Raw genomic sequence first — 17,698 nt, 5'->3', positions numbered from 1 at the left:
TTATATATATATATATAAATATATATAAATATTTGTTCATATTTAGTTTTGTTTTGTAGTTAACTCAAAAAACTTGTGTTGTGTATATTCAAAAGTAGTATAGCAGAAACACAGCTATGTTGAACATCATCAAGAAAAATATAGGACTATAATCAGGAGTAATATAGCAGAAACACAGCTGTGTTGAACATCTTCAAAAACAATATATGACCAAAATTAGGTGTAATATATCAAGCTATGGTGAACATCTTCATGAGTAATATGGCAGAAATTGGTCTACACTGTACAGAAGGATGGCAAGTTTTTCAACAAACATTAAACCTACAACAATATATAAAGCAAACAATTAATGTTTATGTGTTCTAAAAGTAAGATATAACAGTATTGGTGAGAATGCTTATTATATCTGTTTTTATTATATCTTTATTATAGATATTTTTTTCCATTGTTAGCTTAGTATTTGGATTTAGAACTAACCTAAATCTCTTAAGTTGGCTGAACCTTGTGAGATATTTCTGGGTTTGTGGCCAAAAATATCACTAACAGCAAAGGTACCCAACTGATGAAACAATTAATGCATTTTAATCTTTATAAGTAAGAACAGTATATTTAATTAGTTATATCGATTACCAGATTAATTTTGGCTTCATGATAAGTAGGTAGCTTGCTTTGATCAGAAGTTAATATTAAATAATTTGGAAGAAACATTTAATATAGATCGGAACCCACTTAAAAGTGTGACTAAGTAAAAAAAAAAAAAAAAAAAAAGATACTGGCATAGTGGTTGATTAATGACTGAAGCCATTGAGGCAGTGCTCTGTTAGTAGTAAAAAACTATTAAAAATTTTGGGTGTATTTATAGATGTATCAACTACAAGTCAAAAGAGGTAATTATCTCTTTATACAAATCACTAGTTAAGCCTTACTTGGCATACTCTGTACAATTTTGGTCTCCTTATCTTAGAAGGGACATTGACTTATTAAAAGGGTTCAGAGGTGGGTTTCTATGATGATTTTGTGGATGAAAGGATTATCATATAGAGATATATTATGATCTCTCAACTTGTTTTCTCTTGAAAAAATAAATTTAAGAGATAATACTATTGAACTTCACAGGATTATTCAAGGGATTATCAGGATAAAGACCCCTGATTTATTTGTGCTATATTATGAAGTCAATAGGATGAGAGGACACAAGCTTAAGATTTTGCAGGCTAGGCTTCATTTAAGGTAGTTTTATTTTACTAATAGAGTGATTGACAGTGCAAGGACAACCTTGAAGAATCAAATGATTCCTTGTTGTTCATATTTTATTTTACAACTTTGATTTAATTGAATGATTCTAAACAAGATGACAATAACAATTGGCAAAATTCCAGTCTAATTCACTATGTAAGTAGTGACTGATTTTAGTGGTTATAAGCTGTTATATGTGTAACATCTTTTGAAAGTCAAAATTAATTGTAGATGATATGAGTAGTCAAAGATTATGATAATATTGTCAATTCTCAAGTGAGTGTGATAACTAAGAAAAAACAGTCATGACTGTAACACTTTTCACATATCTTAAATTAGGTACATGTTGCTGGCATCAAAGGATATAATGATATTTATTACTTTTTGATACAGTATTTAAAGCTCAAGGATTAGCGGCAGCTGACATTGGGGGTAAGAGCGACCCCTTTTGTGTGGTAGAACTGGTGAATTCTCGACTGCAGACTCATACAGAATATAAAACTTTGGCTCCTGAGTGGAATAAGATATTCACATTGTAAGTAAACTACCCAGTTTTTAAGCTTAATCTTTTTCTTTTATGTCATCTCTTTCTTTGTCATACATAATGTCTTTGTACAAGTATCTAGAGCTGTTGGTAACAAATCATATCCTTAGCATTGAACTCTGTAGATCATGACATCTTTTCAGAGTTACAGATAATCCTCTTGTTGTAATTGTATAACTTGTGTTAAACAAAGAAATATTAACATAACATATAACAACATTTTGGGACAACTTGGGACATATCTTGGCTGTTCCTTTCTCTAAACTAAACTAAAACTATTAATAAATAGATTAAAGAAAAAATCTTAAAGCCAGCCCTTACCACTCATATATTTATCAAGCTTTCTCTTAAACTTACTTAAATTTACTGCTTCCACAACATTGAAGGCAACCAATTCCAAAGGCCAACAACCAACCCCACATCTAACAATTAAACAATTATAATAATACTCTTTATTTGTACAACATGGCAAGTAAGAATAAATTAGGTACATAAAAAACAATATAGTTATTGTACAACATTATGGAAGCATACCAAAACATTACCCTAAAATATTTTTTCCTTGGTTTGGCAGAAACAAAATATCTAATTACATCTTCATAATCAATGAACTGATATTTCATATAATTGAAAATTTAGCTGAAGAGAAAAATTTCTTTCCCATGAGAACATAGTGGGAGCTAAAGTTGAATTTCTAACTGCTCAAGTCAGTTGATTAGAGAGACAGAAAATTTATCACAGAAAGACCAGTTTCTCAGCTGTTCACATGAAATTATTCTGTGTTATTCCCTACATTACCTACTTTACAAAAATTATTTTGTGGACTAGTAGCATTGATATAAAGTAGTAGGGCTAACTTAGAAGGACAGTTGATAGGGAAAAAAATGACTACATAGGTGAATGATATATTTCTTGTTTTTCTTATTTATTCTTTATTATTATAAAAGTAACTAAAAATGTAAAACTTTTAGACTAGATAAGGTTAAATTATGTAATATAAATAAATATATATATAATGATAATAATATTTTTCTATGAGGTATACTCGCGAGGACTAACAAGCTCACGAGTAGCATGAGCTTTATGTAACTTAGTTAGTGTAACAATTGCTTCATCTTACCACATATTTTGACAATTCTTATGGTGGAAATCTTAAAAATCATGGTCCCAAAGGCAATAAAACAATAAAATTTAATTATAAATGGTTGTATAAGGTTAAGAAGTTTTAAATGTTTTCTGCCACTATTTGAAGTAATTCTAGAAAGAAAAAATTATCATTTTGATTTATTTTGTATTTTTTTATGGTGGTTATAAAGTTGGTCAAATTGATCTAGTCTGTATTGAGTAAGAACAGAACAAAACATAAAATATAAAGATTTATCAAAAAAAAAGAGAGTTAAACTGACAGTCAAGATCGTCAATAGGTTCCCTTCACCACTTGGGGTCCTGGCACCACAGTTAATGCGGCCTTGCCAACCAACCTGTTATAAAAATAAAATTGTCTTAGCTGAAGATGACTTCTACCCTGCCAACATTTATATTTGTGTTCTCTAGTCCTACTATTCTCACTGTTAAGTATGAAAAAAGATGATGCATCAACACTATCAATTCCCTTTACAATCTTAAACAACTCAACCAGATCCCCTCGTACTCTTCTTTTTTCAAGAGAAAACAATTTGAGAGATCTTAACCTCTCCTTGTATGACAACCCCTCTATCCCAGGCATCATTCTAGTAACCCTTCTCTGAACACTTTCCAACAATTCAATGTGTTTCCTAAGGAAAGGAGCCCTAGATTGAACACAATACTTCAAATGTTGCCTAACCAATGACCTGTACAGTGAAATTATAACCTCTTCAGACTTGTATTCAATATTTCTGTAGATACAACCTAAAATCCTATTTGCCTTACTACTAGCAACAGCACTCTTCTTGGGTGACTTTAGAGACTGATCAACTATTACACCAAGATCCCTTTCTTTCATGACACTGTTCAGGTTATTCCCATCCAAATTATACTTATAATTCAAATTATGATAACACACATGTATTATCTTGCATTTATTATAATTAAAACCCATTTGACACTTATTTGCCGAACTCACTAAATGATCTAAATCCTTTTGTAAATCAGCAGCATCCTCTTCACAGCTAGCAACATCCAAGACCTTAATATCATCTGCAAATTTAAGTAATTTATTGACCATTCTTTCATATATGTCATTGATGCAAATCAGAAAGAGAAAAGGTCCTAAGACTGAGCTGTGAGGTACCCCACTTGTGACATTAACCCAGTTTGACTGAATTCCATTTGTATAAACCTCTGCTTTCTTCCATCCAGCCACTTTTCTATCCAATTCGCTATCTTATTCCCCACACCTATAGAGATGATTTTTTTTACAAGCCTTTTATGTGGCACCTTATCAAATGCTTTCTGAAAATCCAGATACACCATATCTACACTCTTACCTTCATCTACATAAGCAGTAATCTTTTCAAAGAATGTCAAAAGATTTGTAAGGAAAGATTTTCCCTTAGTGAAACCATGTTGACTATCCAATAAAATTCTAAACTATGTTAAATGTGTTTGCAAAGCATCTTTTATCAGACTTTCCAAAACTTTTTCCACAACTGATGCAAGACTAATGGGTCTATAATTACTGGAACAATTTGTATCGTCTCCCTTGAAAGAGGAGTTACATTACCTAACTTCCAATCTTCTGATACCTGCCCACTATTCAAAGACTGACAAAAAATAGTAGTAAGTGGCTCACATATCCAATCTTTAGCCTCCTTCAAAACCCTTGGGGAAATATTGTCTGGTCCAGGAGCCTTATCGTTCTTTAAACTTCCCAGTTTTTTCTTAACCAGCTCAGAATTAATGCAATCATCTAGTTCGATCTTGTTTCCATCTATCACCCATAATTATGACTTGATTAACAGCTGAAATCTTAATCTCATTGTAAAGTTTCTCACTAATTTAATCAGTATCATTTGGTGGTCTGTAACAACTTCCCATTTAAAGCCTTTTCCCTTTATATTCATTAATAGAAACCCAGATAGATTCAATCTCCTTGCTATTATCTTTGATATCCTCAACTTGAACAGGATGTAACTCACATTTTATATATAAAGCCACTCCTTCTTCCCCCCTTTTAAGTACTCTATCCCTATTAGACAGCTTGTAACCCTGTATTTCTAAGATATTTCTTGTCATCAAAATCATTTGCATTTAACCATGTTTCAGTTATTTCCATTATATCAAAATTACTCATTCCTACCAGTGCTCTAAAGTCATCTTTTTTTTTTCTTATACTTCTAACATGACAGTAGTGACAATTAAGCCTACCCTTCTATACTCATTTCCAATGCTACACTTTTCTCAGCCTCTTATTCTTTTTGTATTTAGTTTATCCTGGCCCTCACCACTATCTAGTCCTACTTTAAAACTTCCCTTACAGCTGAGTTAATACCTGTAGCAAACAAGCCAACCCCTATCTTATTTAAATGTAAACTACCCATTCCAAAAAGTTCCTTTCTTCTACTGAACTGATCCCACAAGTCCAAACAGCCAATCTGCTTAGTTTTACATACTGATCTAAGCATAGCATTTAGCCCTAGTGACCTACTTATAACTTCATCCACACATTTATATCTGGGCAGTATCCCTGACAAAGTTAAGTTGTGGCCTTTTTCTTTAAATGCCTTTATCAACCCCTTGTGCTTATTAATTAGTTCCTGTGACCTACCTTTCCCTACATCATTGGCCCATATGTGCACCATAAAAACTGCATCTCTGCTAACCCCCTTTATTGTATATCCTGCTCTGTTAGTTATATCCTCCACCTGTGCCCCTGGGTAGCATAATCTGATTCTTTTCTCCCTATTTACCCCACAGACTATCCTATCCACATGCCTTGTCAAGAAATCACCTATAACTATAACCTCTTTATGATTCACATCCTTCTCTGACCCTTTTATTTTCCTTCCCTCCAATAGTTCCTCATCTGCAGAAGCCAAGGGCTGAAATCTGTTGCTCAATAAATAGGCTCATTACAATTAAATTCACAACTTTTAACCTTAATAGTACTGTTTCTTACTTCCTGAAATAAATGTTAGCTGATGTGTTCCTTGCATGTAAAAGCTTAAGCTCCTCTTGAAACCCTGCTGCCATTTCCCACACTTTACAATTCTCTTTATCTATTGCGTTTACTTTAATTATGATAGCCTCCAACTTCTCCTCCATCCTACAATCTCTATGTACAAATTGCACATCTTCATTATTATCTTCATTAAAAGGATGTGCCAGTCCCGAGTTTCTAGATAAAATCCACTCATTGCACCCATTTCACCTAACAAACTGTGAAGGCTTAATTTCTGCACTAGTCTTAACTATTGTATTTATACTTATAGCCTGAAAATATATATTCGGTATCAAATACCAGTAGCCATTTGTGATCATACTAAACAGAAGAATTCAATATAACTGATGAAAAATGGTATTTATAACTATTTATTCAATGAGAAATATAGATTATTTAATTTGTCACAATTTTTTCTCAAACATTGTTCGTTAACTTTCAAATTAAAACAATAAATATTGTATTTGAACATCACATATATTCTATGATTATTTTTTCAAATAATATTTTTATTTTTTGGTAAAAAGTCTAGTAAAGGACATCCATTCTGTGTTGGAGGTTACTGTGTATGATGAAGATCGTGATAAACGGTGTGAGTTTCTTGGAAAAGTTTCTATTCCTTTGCTAAAGGTAAATTAATATTTTGCACCTTAAACGTTTTTTGATTAAGTTCATTCACTTTGACAATAACACAATAATGACTTTTTAATGAGAATCTTCTGTAAGTTATATATGCCTTTTTGATATTCTTTCTTTGAATAAAATTTTTCTAAGAAACTACTAACATAAGGAAATATTTTATGATATGCAGTTTAACAATGAAATGACAAAAGTGCATACTGTCATAACTGATCATAAGATCTACTAAGCCTGGCTGAGTTCACCAACAACATGACTACACAAAGTTATAGGACCTGTTAAGTCTTGATGGCCATGATAATCACAAATACTACTCATGTTCTTATAAGTTCTGCTAAGATTGGCTGATTTAATCAACTGCTCTAATAACTGAGTTGTAATAAACAGAAATAATTTCAACATAGACTGTTTAGCAAACTTTTTTAAACAGTCATCTATAAATTTAATAGCATATCGGTCAATAAATTATTAGCTTAATGACACAACATACAAAAGTTTTATATGTTTATGGCATATATTATAGATGATATACTCTCTTTTGTAATGGAGAAATAAAACGTTTTGTGTTCTTTTTTCTGGATACTTGATTTTTTTAACAGATTTATTCCTAATGTTTTGAAGTATAAACTGAAACAGTGTTGTTAAAATATCTTTTCACATGTTGACACCAACAAAACAAAATTTTATTTGATTAGTTTTTGAGTCTTAGGCATTTTATGCTAAGCTAGTAACTTTTGTTTAATAAGCCCTCAAAAGAATAAAATCACCTTTCAACAGATCAAGAATGGTGAGAAACGATGGTATGCATTAAAGGACAAAAAACTGAGAGGTCGTGCTAAAGGCCAGATTCTTTTGGAGTTGGACATTGTATATAACCCTGTAAGTTTTGTAAATTATTGTTCATGTGATATATGAATTGAGGTTAAAGGGTATAATGTTTAGATTATAGCATTTATTATGGCATTTTGTATAAATGTAATTTAATTACATTTCTGGATATAATAGTAGAACCTAAAACTCAGGTAGTTCATAATGGTAAGATATAATATAGTTGAGGAGTTAAGTATGTACATAACCATATGTAATAAAAGGATGTATATGTATATTTATTTACTAAAAATGTAGTTGTCTTCTGTTGTTTTTTTTGTACAATAAAACATTGTTATAAAAATGTGTAATATCTTTTGAGTAATGATTGATTACAACATAAACATGGAATGTTATTCAAATATGCATGTTAAATTCTATCTTAATAGTGTTGCATTTTTAGCAGAAACACAACTTTTTAAACTTATTTATGTACTTTTTATACATATATTATTTTGGTTACTATTCATTAGCTTCATTGAGATACCTTTCAAGTAAGATCATTTCAGATAATTAGTGTTTTGTTGAAGTTTACATTGTACTTCATTGTTAAATCACTTTAGTGTATGTAAATTGTTAATTGTTTTATTATAATAAATGGGTTTTCTTTCCATGATTTTCTAGGAATTTTTTAAATAACACTAAGATTAAAACATAAGTTTTTTCTAATTATCAAATCAGTTTTTGTGACTAATTAAATTTCTTAATTTATTTCTTCTTCAATAGATTAGATAGAAAATAGGTAAAAATATTTTCTGTTGTGTAATTAACAATTTCCACAATTGTTTTTTGTAGGTAAGAGCAAGTATTAGAACATTCAATCCCAAGGAAGTTAAATACATGCAATCTGAGCAGAAGTTTAAAAGATCGGTGTGTGTTTTTGTTTATTCATTTCATTAGAACCATATAATCATATTTCATTTTATAATACAATTGGCAGAATCTTGTTTAATTTGAATTTTTGTTATTGTGATGAAACCAGCTTTGTTATGATACAAGTATAAATATATATTTTTTAATTTGTTGTAAATTAAAGCTTGAAAAGATAAGTAGAATTAAGTTTACTTTAATTCTCATAGATAGTCTGCTTTGAAGAAACAAATGAGATTCTCTAATAACAAGCTTTTAGATTCAAGATAACAATTCAAAATGATTCACAAACAAAATTTAACATTATTTTATATCATATTTAGGACCAATATGTTGCAGTTTACAAAGGTGATATTTTAAAAAACTTTCTGTCATTGAAATTGTACCATTATTATAAAAATATCTAAACTTCTTAAACGTTGAATTGTTTTTTATGTTTTTTTTTCAATATAGATTTTTATGAGAAATGTACATAGAATGAAAACAATGGCACTGGATTTTGTTGAAGTGGCCAAGTTTCTTAATAGCTGTTTTCAGTGGGAATCTGCTCCACGAAGCATTGTAGCTTTCATTGTAAGTTTGAATTCATTTAATAACTTCAACAGTTTGAGTCTGTTAGGACATATTTTCTGAAGCTGATCAAATAGTATGCTTTTAGATTTAATGTAAGAGGTGGAATATTGATAATAAAATCCGAGAAGCATTATGGTATTGTGAGAACATTAACAAAACATACTCTTTGCTGACTTATTTTCATGTACGAAAGTTATTAAATGAAACAAATTAATCAATAGATTTACAGGATAAAGAAATGGCTTGAAAAGATATTTAGATTAAGCCATAATTGTTTACTTTTATATTCCAATTATTTGAAACAGTAGAAAGAATTGATAGAAAAATATGTGACAGAAATTACCAGTTCATTTTTAACAAGATCATTTTCTTTGTTTCAATGATATTGGGCTCTCCTGTATGTATATTTTTTGTTTAATAATTTTTACTTATTTTACCTGGGTCAGTATAATATAATAGATAAATATGTGTATGTGTACATACATATTCATGTGTCTTTAATTAATCCTGCTTTATAACTAGTGTTTAAAAACAAATTATGATTCATTTATTAAGATACTATGATCATTAAACATTATAAGTAAACATGCTGGCCTATAGCAAGTATGATTTATGGTAATATTTGCATATATAAAAATTAACATCCTGTAAATTGAAAGATTTCAAATATTTCTTTACATCATATTTGTATTTCATTTGTGTGGGGTGGAGGAGATTTACTTCATACTGTACTATTAGCTATTTTCTGATACAGACAAGCTGTTTTGGTGTTTTTGAAATAGAGTTCATCATTTCAAGAATATAATAATTATAACATTATTAATTTTGTCTTCTCTTGAGACTTATCGAAAATCTAAAATTTTTATCTTTATACTGTTAACTTCATATTACAAAACTCTCAATATTATTGATGGCTATTGACAGTTTTTAATCACAGAATATTCTAAATAATTAGTGATAAAAAATGTGCTACCATGGTTACTGGTTACCTGTTATGTTTGTTAGTAACAAACATTTTATTGATTGATGCAGTTTTATGTGAGATGTTTCATATTTTTCTAAGGCCTAGCTAAAGATTAACAACTCGATTTAATTCTTCATCACTTAATTGAAGCTGAAATAAATGCATATTACTGTTTTTCAGGCTTTTCTCATCATTATTTACACAGTGGAGTTGTATATGGTGCCCATTGTCCTTCTCTTAGTTTTTTTGAAGAATTACATCATTATCACTGTGACAGGGCTAAGCTTTATTAATCGTGATGAAGAAGAGGTAGTTATAGAGCATTTTTTGTTTTATTTTATGTTGTATGTTTTGGTTACATGTTTTTATGCTTTCATGATAAATTTCACTTATTCATTAAATATTCATATAAAGAAGCCAGAATGAATTTACAGTACCAGTGACATGCACCGAGTTGGATGTGGGTGGTGGCTCAAGCTCCTATCTTATAAATAACAACAAGGGACCTATTGGTCCATCTAGGCTGTTCTGTCCTCTAAACTAAACTAAAACTATTAAATAAAAAAAAGCAACCTCAAAGCCAGCCCTTATCATTCATATAGTTTATCAAGCTTTTTCATAAACTCATGCAAATTTACTGTCTCCACAACATCTGATGGCAACCCATTCCAAAGGCCAACCACCCTGTTAGAAAAATATTACTGTCTTAGCTAAAAATCGTCAGTAGGTGCCCTTCACCACTTGGAGTCCTGGTGCCACAGTTAATGTGGCCTTGCCAACCACCCTATTATAAAAATAAAATTGTCTTAGCTGAAGATGACTTCTACCCTGCCAACATTTATATTTGTGTCCTCTAGTCCTACTATTCTCACCATTAAGTATGAAAAATGATGATGCATCAACACTATCAATTTCCTTTACAATCTTAAACACCTCAATCAGATCCTCTCTAACTTTTCTTTTTTCAAGAAAAAATATTTTCAGAGATCTTAATCTCTTCCCTCTATTCCAGGCACCATTCTAGTAACCCTCCTCTGAACTATTTCCATCAATTCAGTGTTCTTCCTAAGGTAAGGAGCACAAGACTGAACACAATATTCCAAATGTGGCCTAATCAGTGTAGATACAACCTAAAATCCTATTTGCCCTACCACTAGCAGCAGCACACTGCCTGGATGGCTTAAGAAATTAACCAACCACTACACCAAGTTCCCTTTCTTTCATAACACTGTTAAAGTTATTCCCATTCAAACTATACTTATAATTCAGATTATAACCCACTTGCAATATCTTGCATTTATTATATTTAAAACCTATTTGCCATTTATTTTCCCAACTCACCAAATAATCTAAATCTTTATGCCCCAAAGTACCCCTTTCCTCAGACATGAAAACTTTTCAACAACTACTAAAAGGTATGTCTGATTCCACATCTTGTTTTATACGAGTTATTAGGTAAAAAAACAACAATAAATAACTAAGTATTACACAGGGACTTGTAGGTCTCTATCTTGCTTTATACGAGTTATTAGGTAAAAAAACAACAATAAATAACTAAGTATTACACAGGGACTTGTAGGTCTTTATCTTGCTTTATACGATTTATTAGGTAAAAAAACAGCAATAAATAACTAAGTATTACACAGGGACTTGTAGGTCTTTATCTTGCTTTATACGAGTTATTAGGTAAAAAAACAATAAATAACTAAGTATTACACAGGGACTTGTAGGTCTTTATCTTGCTTTATACGAGTTATTAGGTAAAAAACAACAATAAATAACTAAGTATTACACAGGGACTTGTAGGTCTTTATCTTGCTTCATACGAATTATTAGGTAAAAAATAACAATAAATAACTAAGTATTACACAGGGACTTGTAGGTCTTTATCTTGCTTTATACGAGTTATTAGGTAAAAAAAACAATAAATAACTAAGTATTACACAGGGACTTGTAGGTCTTTACTGTAAAAAAATAATTGTGATATATATTAAGTGTTAGTACAGAAGATTTCACTGCTTAGGTTTAAATTTCAAATGTGTTTCTAAGACCAATTTAATAGGAATAAAGGATGATCTGTTTGCTTCTCATGGCTTTCTACCCTATGTGTATCAGAGGCAACCCACAGCCCCCATATCTTCCCATAATACTCTTCCCCCCAAATCTTCCCTTACAATACTTGAAATATGCCTTTTTATGTCAATGACCTCCTGCACTTCTTAATGTCCTCTGCACATTAATGTACACCTCTGTATTTCATTTTATTCCTTTAATTATCAACTTAACAAAAACTGATAGTGAAGCATGTTGTAATCTTGTGCAATAATGTTTCTTTTAGTATAAGGTTAATGTTAAAATTTACTGGTTTATAATTAAACAGGTAAATGTTATGTGTAACATCAAATTATTCTTAACAGATTAGTTGTCAATGGTAATTGAGTAAAATGTGTACCCAGTGGTTAGCAGTACACACTTTGAGGTTATTGTTGTGTTATATGACTAATGGTCAAATCCCATTATTTGGTCTGACAAGAATAGCCCAACAGTTGCCTGTGGGTGATGTTTACTAGCCGTCTTTCCTCTAGTCTACCACTTCAGAATTAGATATTAATAATGTCAATAGCCCTCATGGAATCCAAAACAAAAAACAAATAGTGGTAATCATATTACATAATTAAAAGCTAAATCTACATGATATAAGCAATTAACCTATTTATTGATTGGTCATTTTAATTGATTTTGATAATTAATACGATGATCATGGTGAGTAAGATAGCTAATTCAATTATTATAACAGTATGAAGGTTAATAAACAGTTATTTTTCTTAGAGACAAACTAACAGTTATGATGAGTTTTTCTTTACTAACAGAATAGTAAATTAAATGTGTTTCATTTGTAACTATGATTCTCATTAGTTAAATAGGATTGACAGTTGTTTTTTTTTACCTACACATTATAATTGAGTGATTCAATCATTTATGACATACTTAGAAATTCTATTACAATGTATCAATTTCTATAGTTATGGGTAGTTTTTTTTCGTAAAATTATATTACATAATATTTTTCAGGCCTTTGTTATCACTACATACAAGTTGGGGCTACATTTGATGTCTGTTGCCTTTCTTGTGATTTAAACTACTCTTAACTTAGAGACAAATCTCGTGATATTTAATGGCAATCTACATAATCATGAAAACCATGAAGAAAACTAACAAGGAACTTATAAGTTATGGTTTGTAATATGTAACCTTTCTTATAAGTGGTTAAGTTTTTTTGTTCAAAATGTTTTAAGAAATTATAAAATTTTACATACATATTTGTTTTAGTGTCATATATTCTATTAAAATATAAACATACTTTGTCATATCAACCTCAAATAAGGTAAGAATATGCCCTTTTATGGGCTTTAAAATAAAACATTATTTAATTACATGTGGTGAAATTTAGTGATTAGTCATCATTATATGCAATATTCTTATGTTAATTTTTTTCAGGATTTTGAAGATGATGATGAAGAAGAAGAAGATGATGGTAAAGATACTAAGGGGGTAAGTTAAAGTGTCAGGAAATTATGTGAAAAAGTTTTGTTCAATATTTTCATTTCAGTTTATGACATGATTCAAGATTCTTTGTATAAGAATGCAGTTCTATCATATATTAAAAATACGTACTTTACATCAATGTATAGATTAGTAAGAATGGGTAAACATAAAGATTTTCTTTTAATACCTTATTGTAAACTTCAGGCTACTATAGAATGAAATTGTGGATAATATCAATAAAAGCTTATGTCATCTATGTCTTAAGAAAGTATTGTTAGTCTGTAATATTACATTTTTCTTTTCGGCAAATATATATATCATCAAAAATAAAAACCATGAAGATTAATTAAGAATTTAGCAGTCATATGCAAGATTATTCTACTGATATATGATGGGGTTTTCAACATTTGTCACTACTCAGGAGTTGGGTTTTAATAATATTTTATTTATCATGTATAAAAATCACAGAATTTTGGTAAGTTTTGGCTTCTACTTGTGTATTGTATATGGTGAGAAATGTACATGTAGTTATCACAGACTTTGTTGCATATGGCTCATCCCAGCATATTATTAAGGATGAGAAAAAAGTAACTACTAGAGACTGGTAATAATAGGTCTCACTTCAGAATTATAAAAGTTAAAAGATATGGTTGCTGTAAAATTTGCTGGTTATGGGTTCACCTCTTTGTCTGTTTTAGAATGAAAGATATAACTGTTAGAGATTTTGGTATGAAGCCTTTGGTAGGGATATGCTAACAGTTATGTGATGTTCAAATTAAGAGTATAAGTACTGTTCTCTGTAATGAGTTTTGGCTCACCTGCATGTGTTTGCATTGTACAAAATGATGTGACTATTGCATACATTTGTATATTTTAATTAATCTAAAGGTGTTACTAAAATGAAAGATGTGACATAAATTTAGCATTTTTAAGTATTATAAAGATAGTTCTTTATGGAAACTTTACTTGATTGAGACCGTTTTTTGTATACTTGGCTTAACATATAATAAATTAACCATATTCTCTGCTGTGAAACTACATATGTTCAGATCATTCTTCGCTTGCAATTTTATGGCTTAACTTAAATTGTACCACATGGAAGATCTTCTAATCCTGACATAATACCATGGATAATAAGTATTACAAATCTGGATTCTACCAGATATCTAACTGTACACAGTTTCGTGCAATATTACAAATTTGAATTCCACCAGATATCTAACTGTGCACAAATTCATGCAATATTACAAATCTAGATATTACCAGATATCTAACTGTGCACAAATTCGTGCAATATTACAAATTTGAATTCCACCAGATATCTAACTGTGCACAAATTCATGCAATATTACAAATCTAGATATTACCAGATATCTAACTGTACACAGATTCGTGCAATATTACAAATTTGAATTCCACCAGATATCTAACTGTGCACAAATTCGTGCAATATTACAAATCTAGATATTACCAGATATCTAACTGTGCACAAATTCGTGCAATATTACAAATCTAGATATTACCAAATATCTAACTGTACACAAATTTGTGCAAGTTTACATTCTTGTCACTCAAGCAGCAATAACTAAGCATATTATGTACAAGCTCCATGGAAATCTTTTAAGGGAAATTAAATTACTTAGAAGCTCTTATTTGTATTTTTGATTAAACCTCTTAAAAATTCATATAATATTCCAATTGATAAAAAACGTTTCTTATACAGCTTTGTAAATTCATCCCATTTTTATGAGATATTGAGTAACCTTGTGATATTGTATTTATTAATTTGTTCAAGAATGATAAGTATTATCATTAGCACAATAGCTTAGATTTTCAGTCACAGAAAGTCGTTAACTATAAAATCTTGTAACTACAAATGGCATTCAATCTTTCAATTATGTTCATTGCTAGTTAGAGTAAAAGATTCCTTAGCTTCCTGAGAAAGTATCAAGTGTTTGAGATAAGCTGGAAAAGATGTACAAAAAACTGTACATATTTTAATTATTTGTGCTATTAAGATAAGAAAAGTCTTTTATGTACATTCACAGAATCTATAGATAAAATGTACTTTAAGTTGAATAATTTTTAGTTTGTAACGTAGAACATAATATTTGAGCTTCACTTCTATAACACATAAGGAAGAAAAGAAGTCCTTGAAGGAGAAGCTTCAAGCAGTGCAGGAAGTGACAGCAATGGTTCAAAATATCTTAGGAGAAATTGCATCTATGGGGGAAAGAGCAAAAAAGTAAGTGAACAGAAACTGTAAAACTTTGTCTTCAAAGTGAATGATTATTAATTTACTTACTTACCACATGTGATGAATAGATATAACTTTCAAAGTTACTCACATGTCATAGAGCATATTCTTTCAGATGTTAACAAATCCTTGAAGGTTTATTATTCAAAAACAAAAAATAGTGGAGGACACATATCCTGAAAAATAATCATTAGATGGTGTATTCTTCAGATGACAGTTAACTAATAGAAGACATTTGTCTTACAGGATTTTGTTACAAATACTGACATATTAATAGAGAATACTTACATCAGTTGCTAATTAAATAATTATCTCAAGTGGCAGTTACAAATACTTGCTAAATATACATGTAGGAAATACATCATTTGATAGTTAACTAGTAGAAGATACTTGTCTTAAGAGATGGTAGGTACAAGTACTAAATTATTGGCAGAGACTACCTGCATCAGTTAATAGTTAACTAACTGAAAATACTTATCTTACAAGTTGGTAGTTACAAGTACTAAAGTATTGGCAGAGACTACCTGCATCAGTTAATAGTTAACTAGTAGAAGATACTTGTTTTAAGGGATGGTAGTTACAAGTACTAAAGTATTGGCAGAGACTACCTGCATCAGTTAATAGCTAACTAACTGAAAATACTTATCTTACAAGGTGGTAGTTACAAGTACTAAAGTATCGGCAGAGACTACCTGCATCAGTTAATAGCGAACTAACTGAAAATACTTATCTTACAAGGTGGTAGTTACAACTACTAAAGTATCGGCAGAGACTACCTGCATCAGTTAATAGCGAACTAACTGAAAATACTTATCCTACAAGGTGGTAGTTACAAGTACTAAAGTATCGGCAGCGACTACCTGCATCAGTTAATAATTAACTAGTAGAAGATACTTGTCTTAAGAGATGGTTAATTAATAGAAGATACTCATCTTACAAAATGGTAGTTACAAACACTAACATACCAGTGGGAACTATTTGCATCAGTTAATAGTTAACAGTTAGAATATACTTGTCTTAAGGGATGGTAGTTACAAGTACTAACATACCAGTAGGGACTACCCGCATCAGTTAATAGTTTACTAGTAGAAGATACTTGTCTTAAGGGATGGTAGTTACAAGTACTAACATACCAGTAGGGACTACCCGCATCAGTTAATAGTTTACTAGTAGAAGATACTTGTCTTAAGGGATGGTAGTTACAAACACTAACATACCAGTGGGGACTATTTGCATCAGTTAATAGTTAACTAGTAGAAGATACTTGTCTTAAGGGATGGTAGTTACAAGTACTAACATACCAGTAGGGACTACCCGCATCAGTTAATAGTTTACTAGTAGAAGATACTTGTCTTAAGGGATGGTAGTTACAAACACTAACATACCAGTGGGGACTATCTGCATCAGTTAATAGTTAACTAGTAGAAGATACTTGTCTTAAGGGATGGTAGTTACAAGTACTAACATACCAGTAGGGACTACCTGCATCAGTTAATAGTTAACTAGTAGAAGATACTTGTCTTAAAGGATGGTAGTTACAAGTACTAAAGTATCAGCAGAGACTACCTACTAATAGAATAGTTAACTTATATGAAAACATATTGTGTTTACCTTTATTATAAATATAAAATCTCTTTTAATAGATTCAAGATATCCTCAGCTTTACTGAAATGTTATGGTTTGTTGTTCACATTTTTGTTAATGCATTTTAATCAAAGATTACTGAATATAAAAAAAAATGCAACATTAAAAAATGGAAGTATGCAGTTCTTTATAGCTCAACGATTTTTGGATTTTAAAGTTCAACTGTTGTTGAAAAATATCTGAATTTATGCTTTTTTTCTGACTCAACAGCCTTTGTGGATCTTTATATTTATTGATATTCTAGAATGGTACAAGTTAAATGTTTTAGTCAGACGTAACTGCAAGATTAATTCAGTAGAAGGTGTACTTGTATATATATATATATATATATATATATATATATATATATATAATAGTGTACTATATTTATATACTAACAAACTAAACGATTTAGAGTACACGACGACGACACCGAGGA

General features: G+C 30.3%; 1 protein-coding gene across 1 annotated transcript in view; it reads left to right on the top strand.

The window, feature by feature from the left end:
• LOC106468023 (multiple C2 and transmembrane domain-containing protein 1-like) overlaps positions 1-17,698 on the top strand; it is a gene marked incomplete at its 5' end in the record, with an annotated part of 54,810 nt that overhangs the window by 29,769 nt on the left and 7,343 nt on the right. Inside the window, 8 exons of the mRNA XM_022396326.1 lie at positions 1,630-1,771; positions 6,449-6,551; positions 7,338-7,439; positions 8,223-8,297; positions 8,751-8,870; positions 10,015-10,146; positions 13,332-13,385; positions 15,518-15,624. Coding sequence (XP_022252034.1) covers positions 1,630-1,771; positions 6,449-6,551; positions 7,338-7,439; positions 8,223-8,297; positions 8,751-8,870; positions 10,015-10,146; positions 13,332-13,385; positions 15,518-15,624 — 835 coding nt within the window. The remainder of the gene's footprint in view (positions 1-1,629; positions 1,772-6,448; positions 6,552-7,337; positions 7,440-8,222; positions 8,298-8,750; positions 8,871-10,014; positions 10,147-13,331; positions 13,386-15,517; positions 15,625-17,698) is intronic.

The sequence above is a fragment of the Limulus polyphemus genome, unplaced genomic scaffold (genome assembly GCF_000517525.1).
Source record: "Limulus polyphemus unplaced genomic scaffold, Limulus_polyphemus-2.1.2 Scaffold2837, whole genome shotgun sequence".
Taxonomy (NCBI): domain Eukaryota; kingdom Metazoa; phylum Arthropoda; class Merostomata; order Xiphosura; family Limulidae; genus Limulus; species Limulus polyphemus.
This window is presented reverse-complemented; position numbering and strand designations above follow the sequence as displayed.